The following is a 19,739-nucleotide window of genomic DNA, read 5'->3' on the forward strand; positions in this document are numbered from 1 at the left end:
GGAAAGGGGGAAGGCGGGGCCGAGGGCGGGGCTTGCGCAGTGGGGCGGGGCTTACGACGAGGGCGGAGTAGCGAGTTTTACAGTGGCCAAAGAGAGGTGGCATCCTGAAGGTGGCCTAAAGGGCCGACTTGGAATGAAGTCCCGCCACCTGTACTCAGGAAGAAAATCCTGAGGTGGCCACCCACGGATTGGGCTGGCCGGAAGGTTGAGAGCCCGCTCAGGTCCACTCCGACTACCTATCACTGCTGTTCCCGGATGCGCTGGCATCCTGCGCCTGCCCTTTCGCCATTGCCCGTATCTATTAGCATCAAATCCCGGTTTGTTCGGTAGCAGTGCTTAAGAATCCAGTCAGCAGGAAGCGCAAATGATAGGAAGCGCAAATGATGATGGTTTTGCTGGGTGAACTCTATGGGTACCCAAATCCTAGTAATCCACCCAGCCCCGCGCCCCCAAACAGCGCCTGACCTTTCTGTACGTCACGCAGGAGGCAAATACCTTCCGAGAGAATGTTAAATGTTTATAAAAGAGCTCTTTTTGAAAGGAGTGCCTACGAGACCGTGTTGAAATTGAGATTTGGTTAAGCCATTGACTGATTCCCCGACCATCTCAATCCGTTGTTAACCCCAAACTCGAGTTCGTACACGTCCCCTTTACTTCCAGGTCATCCCAGAGGCCAGAGCCGCGACTCTTGTCCATTTCAGGGAAGCGCAAGGAAAATTGACTCGCTGGTGGGACACGAGGGCTTGCGGAGCGCGGAGAAGCGAGCCTGCGGACCAGTCCTGGGCCCTACGGTCGCCGGAACTCCTCTTTGGTGTCTTTCTGGGAAGCTGTTTCGGTAAGGTCAGGTGGTCCATCACCTAAATGATTAAAAGTTGTTACGTTGGGAGAAATGGGGGGAAAGACTAGCTTTTGGAAATGAGCTAGAAACTACAAAACCGAGCTTCTTGGGAACAGCCTTTTAATCTAACAGGAAGTGGAGCATCACTGAAAGGGAGGGGCGGCCACCCGGTTCTGTCCCCAGCTTTAGGCTCTCTCTTTGTGGGCAGCGTTTCATCCAGGTTATCAATCCAGCGAATGACGCCGGGTGAATGCAAACTGCTGGGTTTGGAGAAAAAGCAAAAAATGAGCAAGCGAGACGCTCCTTGCGTTTTATGATAACCAAGCTTCAAGCAAATAAATTGCCTAGGTCTCACTGCAGTCTTTTCTGCACGAGAGGTAAGGAAATAGCAAAATGCTCTCTGGTTAAAAAATTTTTTTACAATGAGGATATACCTGTTTTGCTCTCTTTCTTGGAACTTTATGAGTTTGTGGGGTAGTGATTCTGTGTTTTTATTTTTGAAAATATAATGTATGTATTCTACAATCTTATAAAAAATGTTCATGTTAATTAAAACTGCTGTGTAAAAACAGCTCGATTCCAGAAATTAAGTTCTGGACAGAATATTTTGTCTTTGCCTTTCTTGGCCTATATTTCATTATTTTAAATAGAAAAACATAGAAATATTTTCACTTAGTAGCATTTATTTATATTTTTAGGAAGCTTTTATATTAGCCAGAGACTAAATTTTGCTCAACTGCACTGCTGGAGAAAGGTTAAATGGGTACAAATTAGGTTAATATTTAAATATTATAAATATTTCGACTGCAGTTGAGTTTTTCCTCCAAAGCTGCTTTATTTCAATATGATGTAACTGGGGACAGGGGTTGGGGGGGAGGGTGGTTCAGATGTATATATGGAAATAACTAAATTTCAGCAACTCATTTCCAGCATTCTCTTAACTCATCAAGGTCAGCTGCAATTTGACCCTGTGTTTTTGTATTCTGCCTTTGAAAATAAATTCTTCGTTTTGACTGTATTGCTACAGATGAAAAATTGTTCAGTTGGTTTATGGAAAAGTCTGTGACACCATTTTTCAAATAGTTTTGAAATAAATTGGAGAAACTGAAATTTAATTTCAGTTACATTGGTTCTGGAACTCTTAAATTCCTACACTGCTTACCCCCAAAAATGTAAGATAGCTATTCCTGCAAAGAACTTCTTTCAAAAAATGGCAATGCCACTTAACATTCTTTGGTGGCATAATTACCAACTTAAGTTGTAAATATTTCTTAGAAATATAATGGTTTATATAAATTTCCAATTTAGGAATATAAATTGGACACTAAATCAGGAGAAGTTCTATGAGTGGAAAATGATGTCTGGCTTGTTTTGTCATCTTGAAATGATGTTTGTCCCATATATGTTAACCAATATATGTTGTCATATCAAAGTTATAGTTACTTTCTTTCATTCATTCAATGATCATTTAATGTGTCTACTACGTGCTAAGCTCTGTGCTAAGCAGAGAATTAAATTCCTGGAGGAATTTTATGGGAAGAGGAAGCAGGTGTGGAGGACAGGGCAAATCAGTCCAGGATTTTAGAACTATGTGATGCCAAGATGTTCACAAGGGGTGCTTTTGGTATAGAGAGGAGGAATAAGTGTCACCTGATGAGTCTAGATACAGGCTAAGCCACCCCTTTGTCCCTTCAGTAACTGTATCATGAAAGAATATGAGTTTGAAAAATAAAAAATGATTCTTCAGCTCTATTCAGGTGGTCATTATAGATGCAGTATCTTGCAAGTCTAATCAGCTCTGAATTCCTTCATATATTATGAGTTTATAAGATTTATAAAATAGGTAGATATATTCATGAACATTTTTAAACTAACGAATGAATTTCTGCCCTGAACTCTTATATAGTTGTTTAGATCATCGACTAATTAATTGTATTAGGTTAACTGTGTGGACTATATGGGGGGGAAAGCTCTAACTTCTTAGACTTGTAACTGAGGACTGTGAGAAATGATGGCCAAGAGGAGTAAGGGGCAGAAGGTTATCTCCAGCCAAAGTTCTGACTCCCTTTGGGTAATAGTAAGGAATAGGAAGGATGTCATCTGTCATTCCTCAGTAAAGTAATTAATCCTGACCTTTACCTGCAATTCTATTTTAAACCCTGTGTTTTTCTTTTAGTACTTCAAATTGAATGCCATATGAACCTTAAGTGAAAAATGAGTTTTGATGATAGATAAAACTACAGACACTTAAAAGTCTAGAAATTGAATACAAGTGCAGGTTGCTGCGTCTGGAGGCCTTTCTGCATGGCATATATATTCTGGTTTCAAATGAGTAAACATTAGGTCATCAGGATGATATGGATTTACTGTTTCTGGATACTTAAGGGAAAGATGAAAACAAAAATATAGCAATGTTAGTTACAGGATAGCTATAGCTATCCTCAGGAGGATGTCATCTACTTAGTTGCCTACATGTAATTTTTAGAACACAGTATAGAAAGTTTTAAGTTCTAAAAATAACTCAAAGTCTATGGGCCATGGCATTAAAGCATTTTTTAAAAATTCCTCCTGATTGAGAAAAACATCACAGGAAATTCTTTGATTTCCCTTAATAGTGCCAAGAGATCCTGTTCCTATCAATTACTGAAGCCATAGGAAAAATTTTTCAAAAATTAAAACTTTACCATAATGAGGTAAGTACCAGTATTTTCTTTTTACTTTTTAAAAATTGTTGTAAAATACACAAACCTGCCATCTTAACCATTTTTAAGTGTGTAGCTCAGTAGTGTTAAGTGTATTGACTTTGTTGAGCAGTCAATCTCAAGAACTTTTTCATCCTGCAAAACTGAAACTCTACAACCATTAAACAACTCTCCATTTCTCTGTTCCCCAGGTCCCCAGCAGCCACCCTTCTGCTTTTCTGTTTCTTTGAATTTGACTATTCTAGATTTATCATGTAAGTGAAATCACATAGTATTTTTTCTTTTGTACTGGCTTATTTCACTGAGCATGATGTCCTCAAAGTTCATCCATGCTGTAACATGTGTCAGAATTTCCTTCATTTTAAAGGCTGAATAATATTTCATTGTATGTCTATACCACATTTTTTTATCCACTCATCTGTCAATGGACATTGGGTTGCTTCCACCTTTTGGCTCTTGTGAATAATGCTGCTATGATCATAGGTGAAGTACCAATATTTTTAACTGAGAAAAATGTTTCCAATAGAGGTACTTTTGTTTCCTTGGAAATAAAGAGTTTTTACTTGAGCCAGGATCTGTTCGAAAATACCATATTGCCTGTTTTAGATCTTATCCATTGAAATAGTATTCCAGACTATAACATAAAGTCAATAAAAAGTTTATTCCTATAAACTAGAACAAAGCTGAAACCAGAGACTACATGGAAAACGCTGAAAATACCAGTTGGGTCACAGGGGAGGTGGGAGTTTGTTCAGACCCTCCACTCTTTATGTGGCTCAGGAAACATTGTTTAATATTCTCAGGCTCAGCTATCCCATCTACGAAATGGGGTGGATGTGTTTTAATTCCCGTGGCTCTAAAGATTTGAGATGTTAGGTAACACACAGAGGAAAGAGGTCTGACAACTTTTGTTACTACTGGTAAGTTCTGTGAGGGCAGGAATTGGAGGTCTTACTCATTATCAACCCTAGTGTCTGACAGTGCTGGGCTGGGTAAGCACCTAGGAATGTTTGTTTGTGGACTACCATGGATATTCTGACCTTCCTCTAATAAAGTTAGGAAGCTCACCTGAATTTGGATTGCATTGATTTTAGTTCTGATATCTAAAGCTCTGTACAAATTACAATTTGTACATATAAAATTTGTTTCTCTTCGAGAAACGATTTTGGAATGCGAGTTTATTGCTGAAGACCAGTATTGTGTAAAAAGTAAGAGGATTCTGTAGAACATTCTAAGGATCTGTCGCCCAGCAGTCTTGCCTCCCCTCCACTTTCCTGTGACTAAAACAGAGAAGTTCAAATGAAAAGCTTCAATATTCTGGAATGGTAAAAATAATGTATTTGTAGATAGACTTGGTTTCTTTTTGACCCATTTCTTGATCTAATTTTGCATGACACTGTACTGAGCTAAAAATGCTTTTCTATTTCTAGGCTTTCTTCTTAGGATGCATTGACTCCTTGGATCCTTATAAGTAGTGGATGTTTCTCTTAGGAATAAGGCCATTCCTTCTCCTGCCCTGATGTATGTCCATAAGTTTGATCATCTTCAAACATCATCATCATAATTATCATCATGATAGCTACAGTTAGTTAGCAATTCCAAGAGGAAGATGCAAGACTGGAAGAAACTTTCATCTAGCATAATTGAGACCTGTGCACTTTGAGGGTAGAGAGGGCCTCTGCCTCAGTAACAAATGGCTGGATTGATGGAGGCAGTGTTTTAAGAAGACTTTCCACGTAATATTTATATGCTATTTCCACTTTAATCAATGATGAGAAAGCAAATCTAGTTAATTGAGAGTAGCTGCCTGAAGAGGTATTGAGAAGCAATTTGATGATTTGTACAGGATGCCTTAGCAGGGGACAAAAATGCCAGGACTGACAAGCAGCCTTTGCTTCTGATAACAGGGCAAGACTGGGGAGGAATGTGGAGACACAGGTACTTGGTGTCTGCTATCTGTGTTTTATGGGCTTCCCAGGTAGCTCATGGTAAAGAATCCTCCTGCAGTGTAGGAGACCCGGTTTCAATCGCTGGGTCAGGAAGACCCCCTGTAGGAGGGGGCAACCCACTCCAGTATTCTTGTCTTGGAAATACCAGTACAGTCCATGGGATCGCAAAGAATCAGACACTGCCTAGCAAATGAACATGCATGTGCGCAAACACACAGACACACACACATGTTTTTTAGAGTTCATTTGAACCTGATATACCTGTAAGGGAATGACTCACTCAGCCTGGCTGCCAGGAGGAGGACTTGCTTTTTAATGTGATCAATACAGAAATTCTTCCTTAGAGCTTGCAGTGAGAAGTCACCTGTGGCAGCAACTTCTATTTTTCAAATGTGATATTATAGTAAATGCAGCTATTTACCAATATGTTTTAGCAATTCTGTTTCAGAACTGTAGACTCAAAAGGGCAGGAAATGTCAATCTTAAGCCTTCTAAATGACAGAACTTAGATTGGCTATCAGTGATCCTATATATGTTGTAGTCAGTTCTACTGTTGATAAAAAAAAGATGAATCACTTTAACCCTAAGAGCCAGTTCATGACACAGTAGATCCAGATTGTAGGCATCTAAATCATCTGTTCAGATCACTGTACATTTGGTTATAAACAGCGAAACCACAAGGTAAATCTGTGATACTATGTGGATCCTTTTATTATTTATTTCTTTGTCTATTCATATTCCTGCCTTTCTTATTCCTATATAAATAATATCATTAACACAAAATAACTTATTTTGATTATTTGGACTGGTGAAAAAAGTAATGAGAGTTAAGACTCCCGGATGGGAATTAGGGACTTCTCTGGTGGTCCAGTGATTAAAATTTCGTCTTCCAATACAGGGGACACAGGTTCAGTCCCTGGTCAGGGAGCTAAGATCCCACATGCCTCATGGCCAAACACCCAAAACATAAAACAGAAGCAATATTTTAACAAATTCAATAAAGACTTTAAAAAAATATAGCTTATGTATTAAGAAAGGTGTTTCTTAAAAAGAAGAAGAGGAACCATAAAAAAAAAAAATAGATGGGTTCCTTAGAAGGAAAACTGAGGGAAAATCATTTAGGAAGGCAAGGATATCATTGGTTGAAAATGAGAAAGCTGAATGGCGTTTATAAAATACACTGAAAAGAATGAATTTCCTGAATAGGGGGAAATACAAAGGCAAAAGCTTTTCTTAGAATACTCTCTAGCACCTGGAAAAGACTCATAAAGAACAGTAACCTTTCATGTACTATCTCTGGCATTCTGGATTTTGCAATGAAATAAATTCTAGTGTGTGCTGCTTAAAACTAATGGAAGAGGCTTACTCTAAGCAATAATGAACTGACTTACGTAGTGTTCTGACTTAGTTTTCTATTTCTGCCAATTGTCCTGAAGTCTCTCCAAGTTTTTTTCAGTTTCTAAACAAAAATTAAATTTTCATTTCTTAACTATCCAAGACTTTATTGTCTCTTTGTTTAAGCCATGTATGCTGCCAGATTAAGGATACAGCTTCTGGTTATTGTTACCAGAATTTACAAGGATGATATTATCTAATAAGTGATGGTTTTCTCCCAAGGCAATTCAGCTTATTCTCAAAGAAATTCCATAGAAATAGGGATGTTCAAAAGCATTTTAATGAAGAATATCTTTGAAAAAATCAGAGTTCTAGGACATCTATAAAGTAGTTTTGGCCACAGAACTTAAAGTAGAAAGGTGATTTGTGTGGCCTGAGCTTTAGACTACATGTCATGCCCTGGTCCCCAGATGGGGGATAACCCAGGTCTTTTATGAAGGAATGGTTTCTTAAGTCTTGACTCGATCTTAATTTGCATTTAATTTGAGTTTTTTTTTTTTTTAATTTCAGGCATTTCTTATTCATTGTGAAGTTTGTTGTTGTTATTTAGTCATTGTGTCTGACTCTTTGCGACCCCATGGACTGCAGACTACCAGGTTCCTCTGTCCGTGGGATTTCCCAGACAGGAACACAGGAGTGGGTTGCCATTTCCTTCTCCAGGGAATCTTCCCAACCCGCATCTCTTGCTTTAGCAGTTGGATTCTTTACCACTGAGCCACCAGGGAAACCCCGTTGTGAAGTTTAAGACTGTTTAAATATAGATTCCCTTGCTCTTTTCAACCATAGAGAATTGTGAACCTTGCTCAAAAAACAGCCAGGCACTGTTCTGAATTGCAGAGCCTGACTGAAAGGGCCCTCAATAGAGTCAGAGTGAAAAAGGAGGCTCAGTCAGTAGCTGTAATACCTGGAAACAAAGTCTGATAGCACCGCATTCCCCGTCCCCAGGATCACTGAGGATGGAGAGTGGTGAGAGCAACGCTCACAGAGGAGGGGATGCAGAAGGGCAGGGGGTAGGAGTCGGGGGGTGGGGAGAACGGGCTTTGTAGTGGAAAAGAGCATGTACCACGTGTGGAGTCATGGTCAGCCTGCTGGCTCTAGGTACCGTGAGACCAAAGTCCTTTTGGAGTTGGGTGCCACATGTGCCTTGGCCTCAGTTGGAACAATGTGTATCGCCCGCATGCTGTAAGCCTGGCCAGAAACTGCTTGTCAGGTGTACACTGATGTCTTCTAATTCTTTCATGTTCACAAAAGGGAACCCCAGGTTATAAATTAGCCTCTGTGTTCCACTTAGGACTGTTTTTATCTCGTGGCAGTGAAGGGCCCCTTTCTGAGCATCTATATGCTATAATCATCAGTTTTTTTGGCAAGTGCGTATTTTGAAGGATGAGCCAGAGGAGAAAGCGATCTGTACAATATGAGGCAAATTTCATAGTGAAATGGCAGAATAGTTACTATTCTTCCACCATCTGTGGCATTAAAATGAAAATGACAGCTTCTCAGTGTATGACGTAACGCCGCTCGTTGCTTTTCTATCTCGTGAGTCAGAGGACATAACTAATCTTCATTCATGCCATGCTCTGGCTAAACTAGTCTTTGTTCATGCTATGCTCTGGCTATTTGTTTTCAGCTTTTGTCTGGATAATTGTTGCTTTTTAATCCCAAGGAACTAGCCTGGAGTAAAGAATTCATCATTCAGTAGTGTTCTTCCTGAGGAACTCTGGTAGAAGATGTAGTAAATAACTGAATAGCAGGTCTTTGAAAATTCAGATTGCCTCATTCATTTAAAGACAAACACTAGAGAATTTGTTGCTTCATTGTATTATTTACTTTCCTACTCTGTCTTATGTCCACATTTAAGAAAATTTCTTAAAATTTCAAATAATGGTTTTCTAAAAGCTACCTCACTTTTCAAATATTTAAAAATTCTGATGTAATGACCCAGTCATTCCTCTCCCAGGTACATGCACAAAAGAAATGAAAACATATGTTCACAAAAAAACATGTACATGATTATGTATAACAGCAGTATTCATAATAGCAAAATGTGGAAGCAACCCAAATGTCCAGCAACTGTTAACACAAGCAAATTGTGGTATATCTGTACAACAGAATGTTATTTGGCAGTAAAAAAAAGAAGTATGGATATATACTATGACATGGGTGAACCTTGAAAACATTTATGCTAAGTGAAAAAAGCCAGACACATAGACCATATATTGTATAATCTCTTTTTAGGAAATGTCCAGAATAGGCAAACTATGGAGATGAAAGTGGATCCGTGTTTGCTGGATGCTGGGGTAGAGAATGAGGGGAAATGGGGTTGAGGGGCGACAGGTAATAAGTAGGTCTTGGGTTTCTTTTCAGAGTGTTAAAAATGTTATAAAATTAGATTTGGTTGCACAATTCTGTGTAGATACTGAAAGCTACTGAACTGTGTACTATATATGAGTGAAGCTTATGGTATGTGAAATAAATGTTAATAAAGTTGTAAAAAAATCAACATACCAATATTAATATTTATATTATCATACATATCATACCTTAGTGACAGTCTCATAGACAAATTTATGGCGCATCCTTACAGAATTTACCACAACACAGTGGAAAGAGTCGCGGACTGTGCCATCAGGGATCTAGGTCCTTTTTGGAATGGAGCAGGGTTTCGGAAAATACAGACAGATATCATTTTAAATTTTGTTTATTATTTTTGGCTGCCCTGAGTCTTCAGTGCTGTGCAGGGGCTTTCTCTAGTTGCAGTGAGTGGGGGCTGCTCTCTAGCTGTGGGGCACGGGCTTCTCGTTGGCGTCGCTGCTCTGGTTGTGGAGCACGGGCTCTAGGGCACTCGAGTTTCAGTAGTTGTGGCTCCTGGTCTCTACAGCACAGGCTCAGTAATTGTGGTGAGTGGGCTTAGTTGCCCCCCCCCCGCCCCCCCGGCATGTGGGATCTTCCCCGACCAGGGATCGAACCTGTGTCACCTGCATTGGTAGGAAGATTCTTAACCACTGGACCACCAGGGAGGTTTACAGATATACTTTTAAGCTCAATCATTTTAATTCTTGATTCTTTCTAAGATGAAGTTTATCTAGGTGTATTCTTTCTCATATTCCCCATTTAAAACTCAAAGCTGTGAACTAGATGATAACATTCTTCTCTAGACAATGAACAGAAGAAGGCTATACACTGAAATCGAAATAGCTGTATGAAGTCATCACTGTCCAATCTGTTCTAAGGCTGTTTCCGGTGCTTCTACAATAAAGTCCCAGACTTCATCTGTTCTCAAAGTGCAGAGATGCCACTTGCACTGCAATCTATATAGTTCTTACTCTTCTATACAGACTACACATTTTACATAACTTTATTGGTCTATATAACTGCATGAAATATTTGCATTGTCTTCCCAAAGATATAAATTATTCATAACTCTCAAAACATTTTTGATAGAAGGAAAATAGGGGATTAGAAGCTATCTGACAGAGGAAATTTCTATGATGGGTATGGAGGAAAACTCCCACTTAAAAGTATATTATTGGTAAAAGTGACAGTCATTCATGAATTCTCTTTGACAGTGTCTATTTATAGTAGGCTATACAGATGAATCTTCATTACTCTTTCTCCACTAAACTGGCAGGTAGTTACCATAATCTGCTTTATAGACTAGAGACACTGCTATATGAATTCTAGAATATGTTATTCCTACTCTGCTGTAGAAAATGAACATTAAGATCTCAATCAAGTTATACTTTAAAGTAGTTGTCAGATGAATCTTAACTCTGAGTGCTTATAACCAGCCATTTTTATGCAGAACTGAAAATATGTTTTATGAGACTTGCTTTTGATTCAACGTTAGAAGGATTATTAAGGTCTTTGAATCAAGACTATTAATTTATAATGGTTTCTGTTTGGTTTATCACATTTAACAGTATGTATTGTTTTAGGGAGAGGTTATATACAATGAAGACATTTGTACTCTCAAGCCTTAAAGTGGCCATCCTTGACAAATAATCATAGTAAAGCTGAGGTTACCTAAAAAATAATCCATTTTATTCATTTCTTAGTATGAGGCCATGATGAAAGGGGAAACACAAAATTGCTTTTCTTAACAGAACAGGATGCAGACAAAGTCCAGGAGAGAATATCCTTGAAAGCTGTCTGAAAAGATTACTACAAGGGAACATTGCTTTTCAAATCTGGACTTTTGAAAAGTGAGAGTCGCTGAGTGACATTGACCATTCCCTTGTCCTTATGAAGAAGTTCTTCCTTTGCTTGCACAGCGCTCAATGCACTAGCACAGTATGGAGTATGTTCTCCTTCCATCTTTAGAATTCTCCAGTCCCTGCTCTTGTGAACTTTAAACGATGTTAAAGGCATGGTCTATATGACCTCTCTACACCCTTGTTGACCTATATAGAGAAAAACTATTTCTATGGTGACACCGCACACCTCACAACGTGAAACAAGATCAGGGGAACTGTTGCCAAGTTTCCTCAGTGAAAAACAGAAGATTAGTTGCCCATCATTTGGATAGTGAAGTGAGATTTCATTTGGAATCCAATGCCTCCAGAATGACAGCCTGGCTACAAGTACCCAACTGAAACCACAAGGTGTCCTTCTGATGTATTCTCTTCATTACCACTATCCTAAATTAACTTTGAGTTTATTTACTTTATCTATCTCTCCCTACTATTTCCTCTGCTACGAACAGCAGAGACATCGTCTCTCTTATTCATTGCTATACGCACAGAACCTAAAATAGTGCTCAGTAATTATTTAATTTATTGAGTAAATAAGCAAATACTATGGCATGCAAAGCACAGAGTACAGGATCTAATAAGTAATAAACCATTATAATTGTTTGCTACTGCTGCTTCTACCACTGTTATCTGATTCATATATTAGGATTCTGCATATGATTTCATTTGGAAACAAGTTTGCTGCCAAAAGTTAAGTTTCAACTTAGTATAGGGAAGTGTTTACATATCTCTATGAGTGTGTGTGTGTGTGTGTGTGTGTGTGTGTATATTAGAATAAGTTGTACACCTTAAATATATATAATTTTATGTATCAATGATATCTCAAGCCATTTAAATAATTAGTATACTACTAAGAGAAATATATACTAATTATTTAAATAGTTACTAAGAGAAATATAGGGCTTCCCAGGTGGCTCAGTGGTAAAGAATCTGCCTGCCAGTGTAGATGTGGGTTCGATCCCTGTGTTGGGAAGATCTCCTGGAGAAGGAAATGGCAATCCACTGCAGTATTCTTGCCTGGGAAATCCCAGGGACAGAGGAGCCTGGTGGGCTACAGTCCATGGAATCACAAAAGAGTCAGATACGACTGAGTGACTAAACAACAACAACAACAAAAGAGAAATATAATCCAATTTAAAAATAATAATCTCAGTTCCAAATTTTTAGTAGCGAAATGAGGGCAAATTTTAAAATATGCTGCTTAATTCTTCCTGTGTATAGATGTTCTTTGGTCTGCAACTGCAAAGCAGTCAGGGAAGGGAAGGTTTGTTCACTGTGCTTTTTTTGTCTTCAGTCAGTTCAGTCGCTCAGTTGTGCCCGACTCTGCTACCCCATGAATCGCAGCACGCCAGGCCTCTCTGTCCATCACCAACTCCCGGAGTTTACTCAAACTCAAGTTCATCGAGTCGGTGATGCCATTCAGCCATCTCATCCTCTGTCGTCCCCTTCTCCTGCTGCCCCGAGTCCCTCCCAGCGTAGGGTCTTTTCCAGTGAGTCAGCTCTTCGCATCAGGTGGCCAAAGTATTGGAGTTTCAGCTTCGGCATCAGTCCTTCCAATGAACACCCAGGACTGATGTCTTAGGCCAAATCAAAAAGGCAGGAGGAACTGAACTTGAATAACTAAAAGGTGATTAACCTTTCTCTCCTTAAAAAAGCAGAGGCAAAACCATGGTAACTAGTAAGAATGCTAAGATTCTGCATTTTTACTTCCATTTCTACCCCAGGTGTTGCCACATCTGCAAGCTCCCAGGAAGAGTGATGGGAATTCGCCTGCTTCGTCTGTCTTTGGTAGTCATCCTTGTGTTACTGCTGGTAGCTGGGGCTTTAACCACTTTACTCCCTAATATCAAAGAAGACAAGATGCTCACTTTGCGTAGGGAAATAAAATCTCAGGGCAAGCCCACCCAGGATTCCTTTACTCTCATAATGCAGACGTACAACAGAACAGATCTCTTATTGAGACTTTTAAATCATTATCAGGCAGTGCCATATCTGCACAAAGTGATTGTGGTATGGAACAATGTTGGGGAGAAGGGACCAGAGGAGTTATGGAACTCCCTAGGGCCTCACCCTGTCCCCGTGAACTTCAAAGCACAGACCACAAACAGGATGAGAAATCGGCTCCAGGTCTTTCCTGAACTGGAAACCAAAGGTGAGTTGCAGTTGGGTTTTTAGTCTGACAGGGCTGCAGTTAACCAGAACTGGGGACTCGTGTGTGGCTTTGGGGCCTCCCACTTACCTTAATTGTCTGGAGAAAATAGGGACGTTTAATCATGAGAAAGCATTTTGAAAAACTTTAAGAGGCAGTTTCCCAGATATCAAAAGCAGTCTCCTGGGGAAGAAATCACATATATCTTGCAACAGTGATAAAGAGGTTAATTAATATTGTAAAAGAAGACATGCTATGATTACATCTTATTGCATCACAGAAGTTAGTAAAATGCTATTTAACTTATGCTTGATGTGTTTTGCCACCTTCTTTTCCTCCCACTCATAGCAGTTACAATGAGCTTGTATATGCTTAAAAGAACCTTGGTTTTATTTATTAATAGGTTCATTAGTTTCTAGGATAATGGATGATAACTACATGATAATCTCCCCCTTTGGAAATTATAAAATCAATTATAGTTCAAGTAAAAACTTTTTCTGCTAGATAAATCTTTAAGAATACATTTTTTATTTACTGATTTCATTCAGAAAATACAACATCTGAATGATCTATAAAGATACCACTGTGTCTTACAACTTCTGTCTTTACTTCCAAACTGTTTGATTTAAATTTTTTTTCTTTCATTTCAGCGGTGTTAATGGTAGATGATGACTTGCTAATTAGCGCCCAGGACCTTGTTTTCGCTTTTTCTGTGTGGCAGGTAATGTTGCTACATGCTTTATGAAATCATCATTATTAAGTCTGATCTAGTGTTTAACCAGAGCAAGATGGTTTAATGTGGGGGTTACCCAGATTAGTGTAGACAATATTTATCTAAAAAGGAGATTACTTTGTCATAAAGTGATCAGATTTCCTGAGCTCAGTTAAGCTAACTGACAGTTATGGTACCTTTTATCTATACTTGATTTATATTTGGTATATTGGAGAGAAGAGCTAGAATTGCCTTCCAAAGAACAACGAGGAAATGCTCTGGTATAGAACAAAGACTAAAATCCCGAGACACTTTTCCACAAGGCCACAGACCTGTATCTCAAATGAGAAGTGTACTTCTGTATTAATGCTGCATAGAGCTTCCTTTGAAAGAAATAATTGATTACATCCACAAAATTTAATTCTGAGACCATTGTTTAAAAATTAATATAATAATTCTACATGCACCATTGTGGTCGCGGATTTTTCCCCCCTTAAATCCCAGCTGGTATAAAAGGCATTAATTGCCTGGTATTCTATAAAAACACCTTTTTCCTATTGAATATTTGTTCATAGTAGCCAGCTTTTACATGTTTCACTACAAGTACCTGAAAGCAGAATTGCATACAAATACTCTGAAGCCTGTACAGTAATTAAACACTGTGCTACCCAATAAATGATCTAATTTGCACTGTAGTAACTCTCCTTGATTAGCAACTTGAGATGTGACAACACTAGGTATTAATGGTAAGCGGCCACAGTACTCTACAGATACCAGCATTTTCAAAACTTCAGTTTTCAGCTTCATGCCTAGCGTACTGATCAACACATTCTTTTCCATATCAGCAATTTTTCCAGCCCCATAAATAAAAGCTTCCCAGGCCAAAATTTATAATGTAATACTCCAGCTGTGAGATTTCTATTTCAGGTGAAAAAATCAATTTTCTGAAAATGTCAGGTTTGGGGAAATATGAGAACTACGGTTAATTAGAACAATCCAAGTAAACCATGATTAAAGATGGATAAATATGATTTTAAGTTTCATCCACAAAACTAGCAAGAACAGTTTCAATCCATTGCCCAAGATAATCTGACTCCTAGAGTTCAGTCCCATTGGTGCCCTATGGAGTGTGGAGATTTGGGGCACAGAGACAAGCAGGATTAGAATGGACACACGTCTGTGCCTTTGCACTTAACCACGACCTCCATTTGCAATGCTTTTCCTTTTCCTGCTCTAGCCATCTGTGAAATCTCCGTCATCCTCCTAGATTATGTAAGTGGCGCCTCGTCTCTGAGGCCTCCCAGCGTTTATCCTCCCAAGCCCCTGATGTTCCCATTTACCTCCCAACAACACACCTGTCACTCTGTCCTCAGCGCTGCCCTGAGAATTGCTCAGCTGCATTTACAGCTTTCTCAACAGTGTGGTAATTCCGAGCTCACGTATCTGTATCATACTCTCCCTAGATTGTGCTTTCTTTGACATGGGATTAAATCCAGATGGATTTGTGTGTGTGTGTGTCCCTAGTTTAGCATCTGTTAGTAAATGAGTGAAACTCAAGGTATTTATGAGATTGAACTAAACCTTTTTCAGTTCATATTTCTTTTCCATGACTCACTGCTTTTCTTTGCTGATTTTTGTTTTATTTTTAGTCATTCTCATCCTACTATTATTGCTTTAATACCATCCTTTCTTCATAGATCCTGACACATCTCTTTATATATATATATATATATATATATATATATATGACTTCCCCCGTGGCTAAGCGATAAAGAATTCACCTGCAGTATAGAAGACGCAGGAGACACCACTTTGGTCCCTGGGTCAGGAAGATCCCCTGGAGGAGGAAATAGCAACCCATTCCAGTATTTTTGCTGGGAAAATCCCATGGGCAAAAGAGCCAGTGGGCTATGGTCCATAGGGTTGGAAAGAATCAGACACAACTGAAGCGACTATATACATACATACATATATATATATATATATATGTATGTATATATGTATAGGTGTGTGTGTATATATATACACACACATCCGTACATATTGACCTTTGAACAACACAAGCTTGAAGCATACAGGTCCACTTATACTCAGATATTTTCAATAAATACCTATCATATTACTACATGATGTGTGGTTGGTTGAATCTGTAGATGCAGAACCATGGATATTGAAGGCTGACTATAAAGTTATACATGAATTTTCCATTATACTGTCAGTTGGCACCCTTAACTCCTGCATTGTTTAACAGTCAACTGTATATACATGTGTGTGTGTGTTTTTTTTTTAAAAGAAAAGGGATAAAAATAAAACATTGTTTAAAATCAACAGTGACTTTCAAAAACATTGAAATCAACATGGAAAAGCAGTAAAATTATACATGTACATCCATAATTTTATTTACTCCTAAGAGATTAAAACAGTTTTTCAAAATAATCACATATCTTCTTAATCTCCTATAATAAGCATTGTTCATATAGTCAACTTCTTTTACAGTAAACTCTGAAAACCAGACTCTTTGGTGACTAGAATTTATTAATATCAGATAATGTGTGAGCTTGGAGACTATTTGAGAGGTCAGAAATTTTTTAAAGAGATTTGGGCTGTGATGGAATTTGAACTTTAAACTTACCAGGACATAGATTTATGAAGTTGCCTGGATTAAAGGAAATTGAGATGTAGAAGCCAGGAATAAAATAACACTGACAAATCAGTTTAATTATTTCTGTAATAAATCATTGCCTTTTTCACCATCTTAGCTCTAAAGAAATGCCACACTGAATTATTATTTTTTTTATATTTTCAGCAATTTCCTGATCAAATTGTAGGATTTGTTCCCAGAAAGCATGTGTCTACCTCCTCTGGTATCTACAGCTATGGAGGTTTTGAACTGCAGACACCAGGGTTTGGAAATGGTGATCATTACTCCCTGGTCCTGATTGGAGCCTCGTTCTTCCACAGCAAATACCTGGAACTCTTTCAGAGGCAGCCTGCAGCCGTCCATGCTTTGTTAGATGAGACGCAGAACTGTGATGACATTGCCATGAATTTTATCATCGCCAAGCACACTGGGAAGACTTCAGGGGTATTTGTGAAACCTGTAAACATAGCCAATTTAGAAAAAGAAACTACCGGTGGCTATTCTGGAATGTGGCATCGAGCTGAGCACTTTCTGCAGAGGTCTTATTGTATAAACAAGCTTGTTAACATCTACGACAGCATGCCCTTAAAATACTCCAACATTATGATTTCTCAGTTTGGTTTTCCATATGCCAATCACAAAAGTAAAATGTGAAAGTGAAGCAGACACAAAAACAAACCTCAGAACTGCTTGTTATTTGAGTATCTTCTTCGTGCTCTGGTTGGTCTTTTTATTTATTTCTTTTTAAGCAACATCAGGAACTTTTTTTCTACTCCAGAAGTCTCTACAAAGGGGAAGAATGCATGGGGCTTCTAGGATGTACAATTTACATGTGCTTCAAAACCCAATAAGCTGATATTATCCAGATAGGTCTTGTGATAAGTCTTCATTCATGGATATAATTCCTTGGTCAAGAATTTTATTGTTTACATGCTCAGACTGTTCAACAGTTTTTTTTAAATTGAAGTATAGTTAATTTACAGTGCCATGATAATGCTCTACAATTTTGTTTTTTGACTCCTGGCACTTTTCTTAAGGACCTTTAGCAAGCCGTTTCCAGGATCAAAATCTCCAGAGAAGTATTTCTCAGCTTTTTCATTCAAGGATGATTATTTTCATCTGAAGCCTGAAATGCCTCTTTCTCAAAAGACTGTGGTGTAGGGTAAAGCCATGTGAGGAGAGAATAGTCTCAATCCCATATAAAAACAAGTGGAGATTTTGTGACTATCAGGGTTTCTCTTCTGGTTCTTCCAACCAGCCCTTTCTAGGACTAGCTTGTCCCAGCATGGTTTTGATGCAACTATCAGCGCTTTCTGTGGTTAAGTCTGTTGTGACTGGTTGGGTTAATTTTAATAGCTGAATGATGTCTAGTTGTTTGCTTGACTTTTGTGAGCATTTACTGCATGGATCACAAAAAAGTGCAGCCTGTATTTCTTATATGCAACTTCTATGCAGCAAGGAGTTAATGTGTTACTAGATTCAGGTCCTGCATTTTGGCACTGAATCTGACTTTGAGATTGTACATTAATTTTTAGATTTTATATAAAAGATGTATTGTTTAAGAAACATGCGTAAAGTAACTCTTCTGACAGAGTGATTCAGTAAGACCAGGCAGAAATTAAAACCCTTACTATCTGATGATCTTTATTGTTATAAAAGCATCAGTTATCTCATGGATACTAAAATGTTGTGTGTGTTACACACAAAGTCAGTCTCTTGGATTCTGAATTCCCCCCCCGAGCCCCTGCTGCCAAAAGATTCAGAGATCATGATGAAATTTGAATTACATAGATATAGAAAAAATAAAAGACCTGAGTCATAGCAGAGAAATTCCACAGGGAGCCTGCATCAGTTCATTGTTAAGTTGCCCACTCTCTGTTACATGAATTAGTATCTGTTCCACACTGTCTGTGTTTGGTCCTTAATTCACTACTGGTGGAAAGGAATACTTAATTAAGCCTATTTCTGCCACATTGTCCTCTTCCTATTCCCCCTCCTTCTCCCATATTCCATAATGGTCTCAAAATGGCACAGCTATGAAAATAATCGTGGTTAGCGTTCCAACAATGAGATCTCTTGTACAGTTAGCTCCGTGTATATTGTTCCTTTACATGGGCATGTGTATGTATGTTACTGCCATCTGAGAAAACCAGTAGAACTTGAAGCCTCACTAAAACTCTGTAGTGTTAATTATCTGCTTTGTCAAACCTTGATAGTGATTTTTTTTTTTTTTGCCTCTTGAGATTGACAGATAAATAAAATAAACTTTTACCATCCAGATGTTTTTGTTAATTAAGCAGACTTATGCTTTTTTTTTTTTTTTTGGTCTGTATTCACACAAATTTCCAAATATTCTCATATTGCTTAGAGTAAGGTAGGGATATCTGCTACATTCCCCATGAGAAAATTTTCCAGTGGGAAAATATTCTCAGATTTTTTCATCTTCTATTCTTAAACATCTATTCTTCAGCATCACTTAATTTGCTCATATATTTTTCAGACGTTGTAGAGCATATATGAAAACAAAGTGAAGTTCAATCTGTATTACAAAGACTCTTGCATTGATTGGGGCAAAACTTCTACACAGGTGGCACTGTGGCACTCCTGCCAATGCAGGAGACATAAGAGACACAGATTCTATTCCTGTGTCGAGAAGATCCCCTGGAGAAGGAAATGGCAACCCACTCCAGTATTCTTGCCTGGAGTATCCCATGGACAGAAGAGCCTAGCAGGCTGTAGTCCATAGGATCACAAAGAGTTGGACATGACCGAAGCGACTTAGTACGCATGTACAATTTTCCCTTCATGCCTCTTATTCTTACTCCAGATGATCTGGAGCAAAGATGATGCTCAGGCTTAAAACTACATAAGAAAAGCAACATAGTTTAGAGGTTAAGTATGCCAGTGGAGTACTTGGGCTCAAATCCTTCCTGTATCTCATACTTACTTAACCTCTTGGAGCTTCAGTTTCCTCATCTGCAAAAGTGAGAATAATATCTACATAGGGGTTTGTTTTAAGGAATAAAGGAGATAGCTTGTATAAATATAAGCACTGAGACTTGCCCATTTAAAAATAAAGGAAAGCTGTTGGGATGTGTATGGA

At 38.5% G+C, this 19,739-nt stretch overlaps 1 protein-coding gene across 9 annotated transcripts; it reads left to right on the forward strand.

Moving 5' to 3' along the window:
* Positions 1-61: 61 nt before the first annotated feature.
* On the forward strand, positions 62-18,914 carry EXTL2 (exostosin like glycosyltransferase 2). Of its 9 annotated transcripts, none has more exons than XM_020906082.2 (8): positions 62-221; positions 661-835; positions 1,047-1,215; positions 3,454-3,531; positions 3,732-3,794; positions 12,859-13,286; positions 13,934-14,004; positions 16,802-18,914. In XM_020906082.2, the coding sequence occupies exons 4-8, from the start codon at positions 3,527-3,529 to the stop codon at positions 17,288-17,290; spliced, it is 1,056 nt and encodes a 351-aa protein (XP_020761741.2). In that variant the 5' UTR covers positions 62-221; positions 661-835; positions 1,047-1,215; positions 3,454-3,526; the 3' UTR covers positions 17,291-18,914. The 9 variants fall into 9 exon arrangements, with proteins under 9 accessions (XP_020761741.2, XP_020761742.2, XP_020761738.2 ...); XM_020906083.2 differs by having other exon boundaries at positions 702-835; XM_020906079.2 differs by having other exon boundaries at positions 62-835.
* The last annotated feature ends 825 nt before the right edge of the window (positions 18,915-19,739 follow it).

This window comes from Odocoileus virginianus, chromosome 5 (assembly GCF_023699985.2).
Source record: "Odocoileus virginianus isolate 20LAN1187 ecotype Illinois chromosome 5, Ovbor_1.2, whole genome shotgun sequence".
Lineage (NCBI taxonomy): Eukaryota > Metazoa > Chordata > Mammalia > Artiodactyla > Cervidae > Odocoileus > Odocoileus virginianus.

Coding starts and splice junctions, on each gene's coding strand:
- EXTL2 (XM_020906079.2), top strand. Junction 3,795..12,858: donor GACTATTCTAGATTTATCAT/GTAAGTGAAATC, acceptor TTTCTACCCCAG/GTGTTGCCACATCTGCAAGC. Junction 13,287..13,933: donor TCCTGAACTGGAAACCAAAG/GTGAGTTGCAGT, acceptor CTTTCATTTCAG/CGGTGTTAATGGTAGATGAT.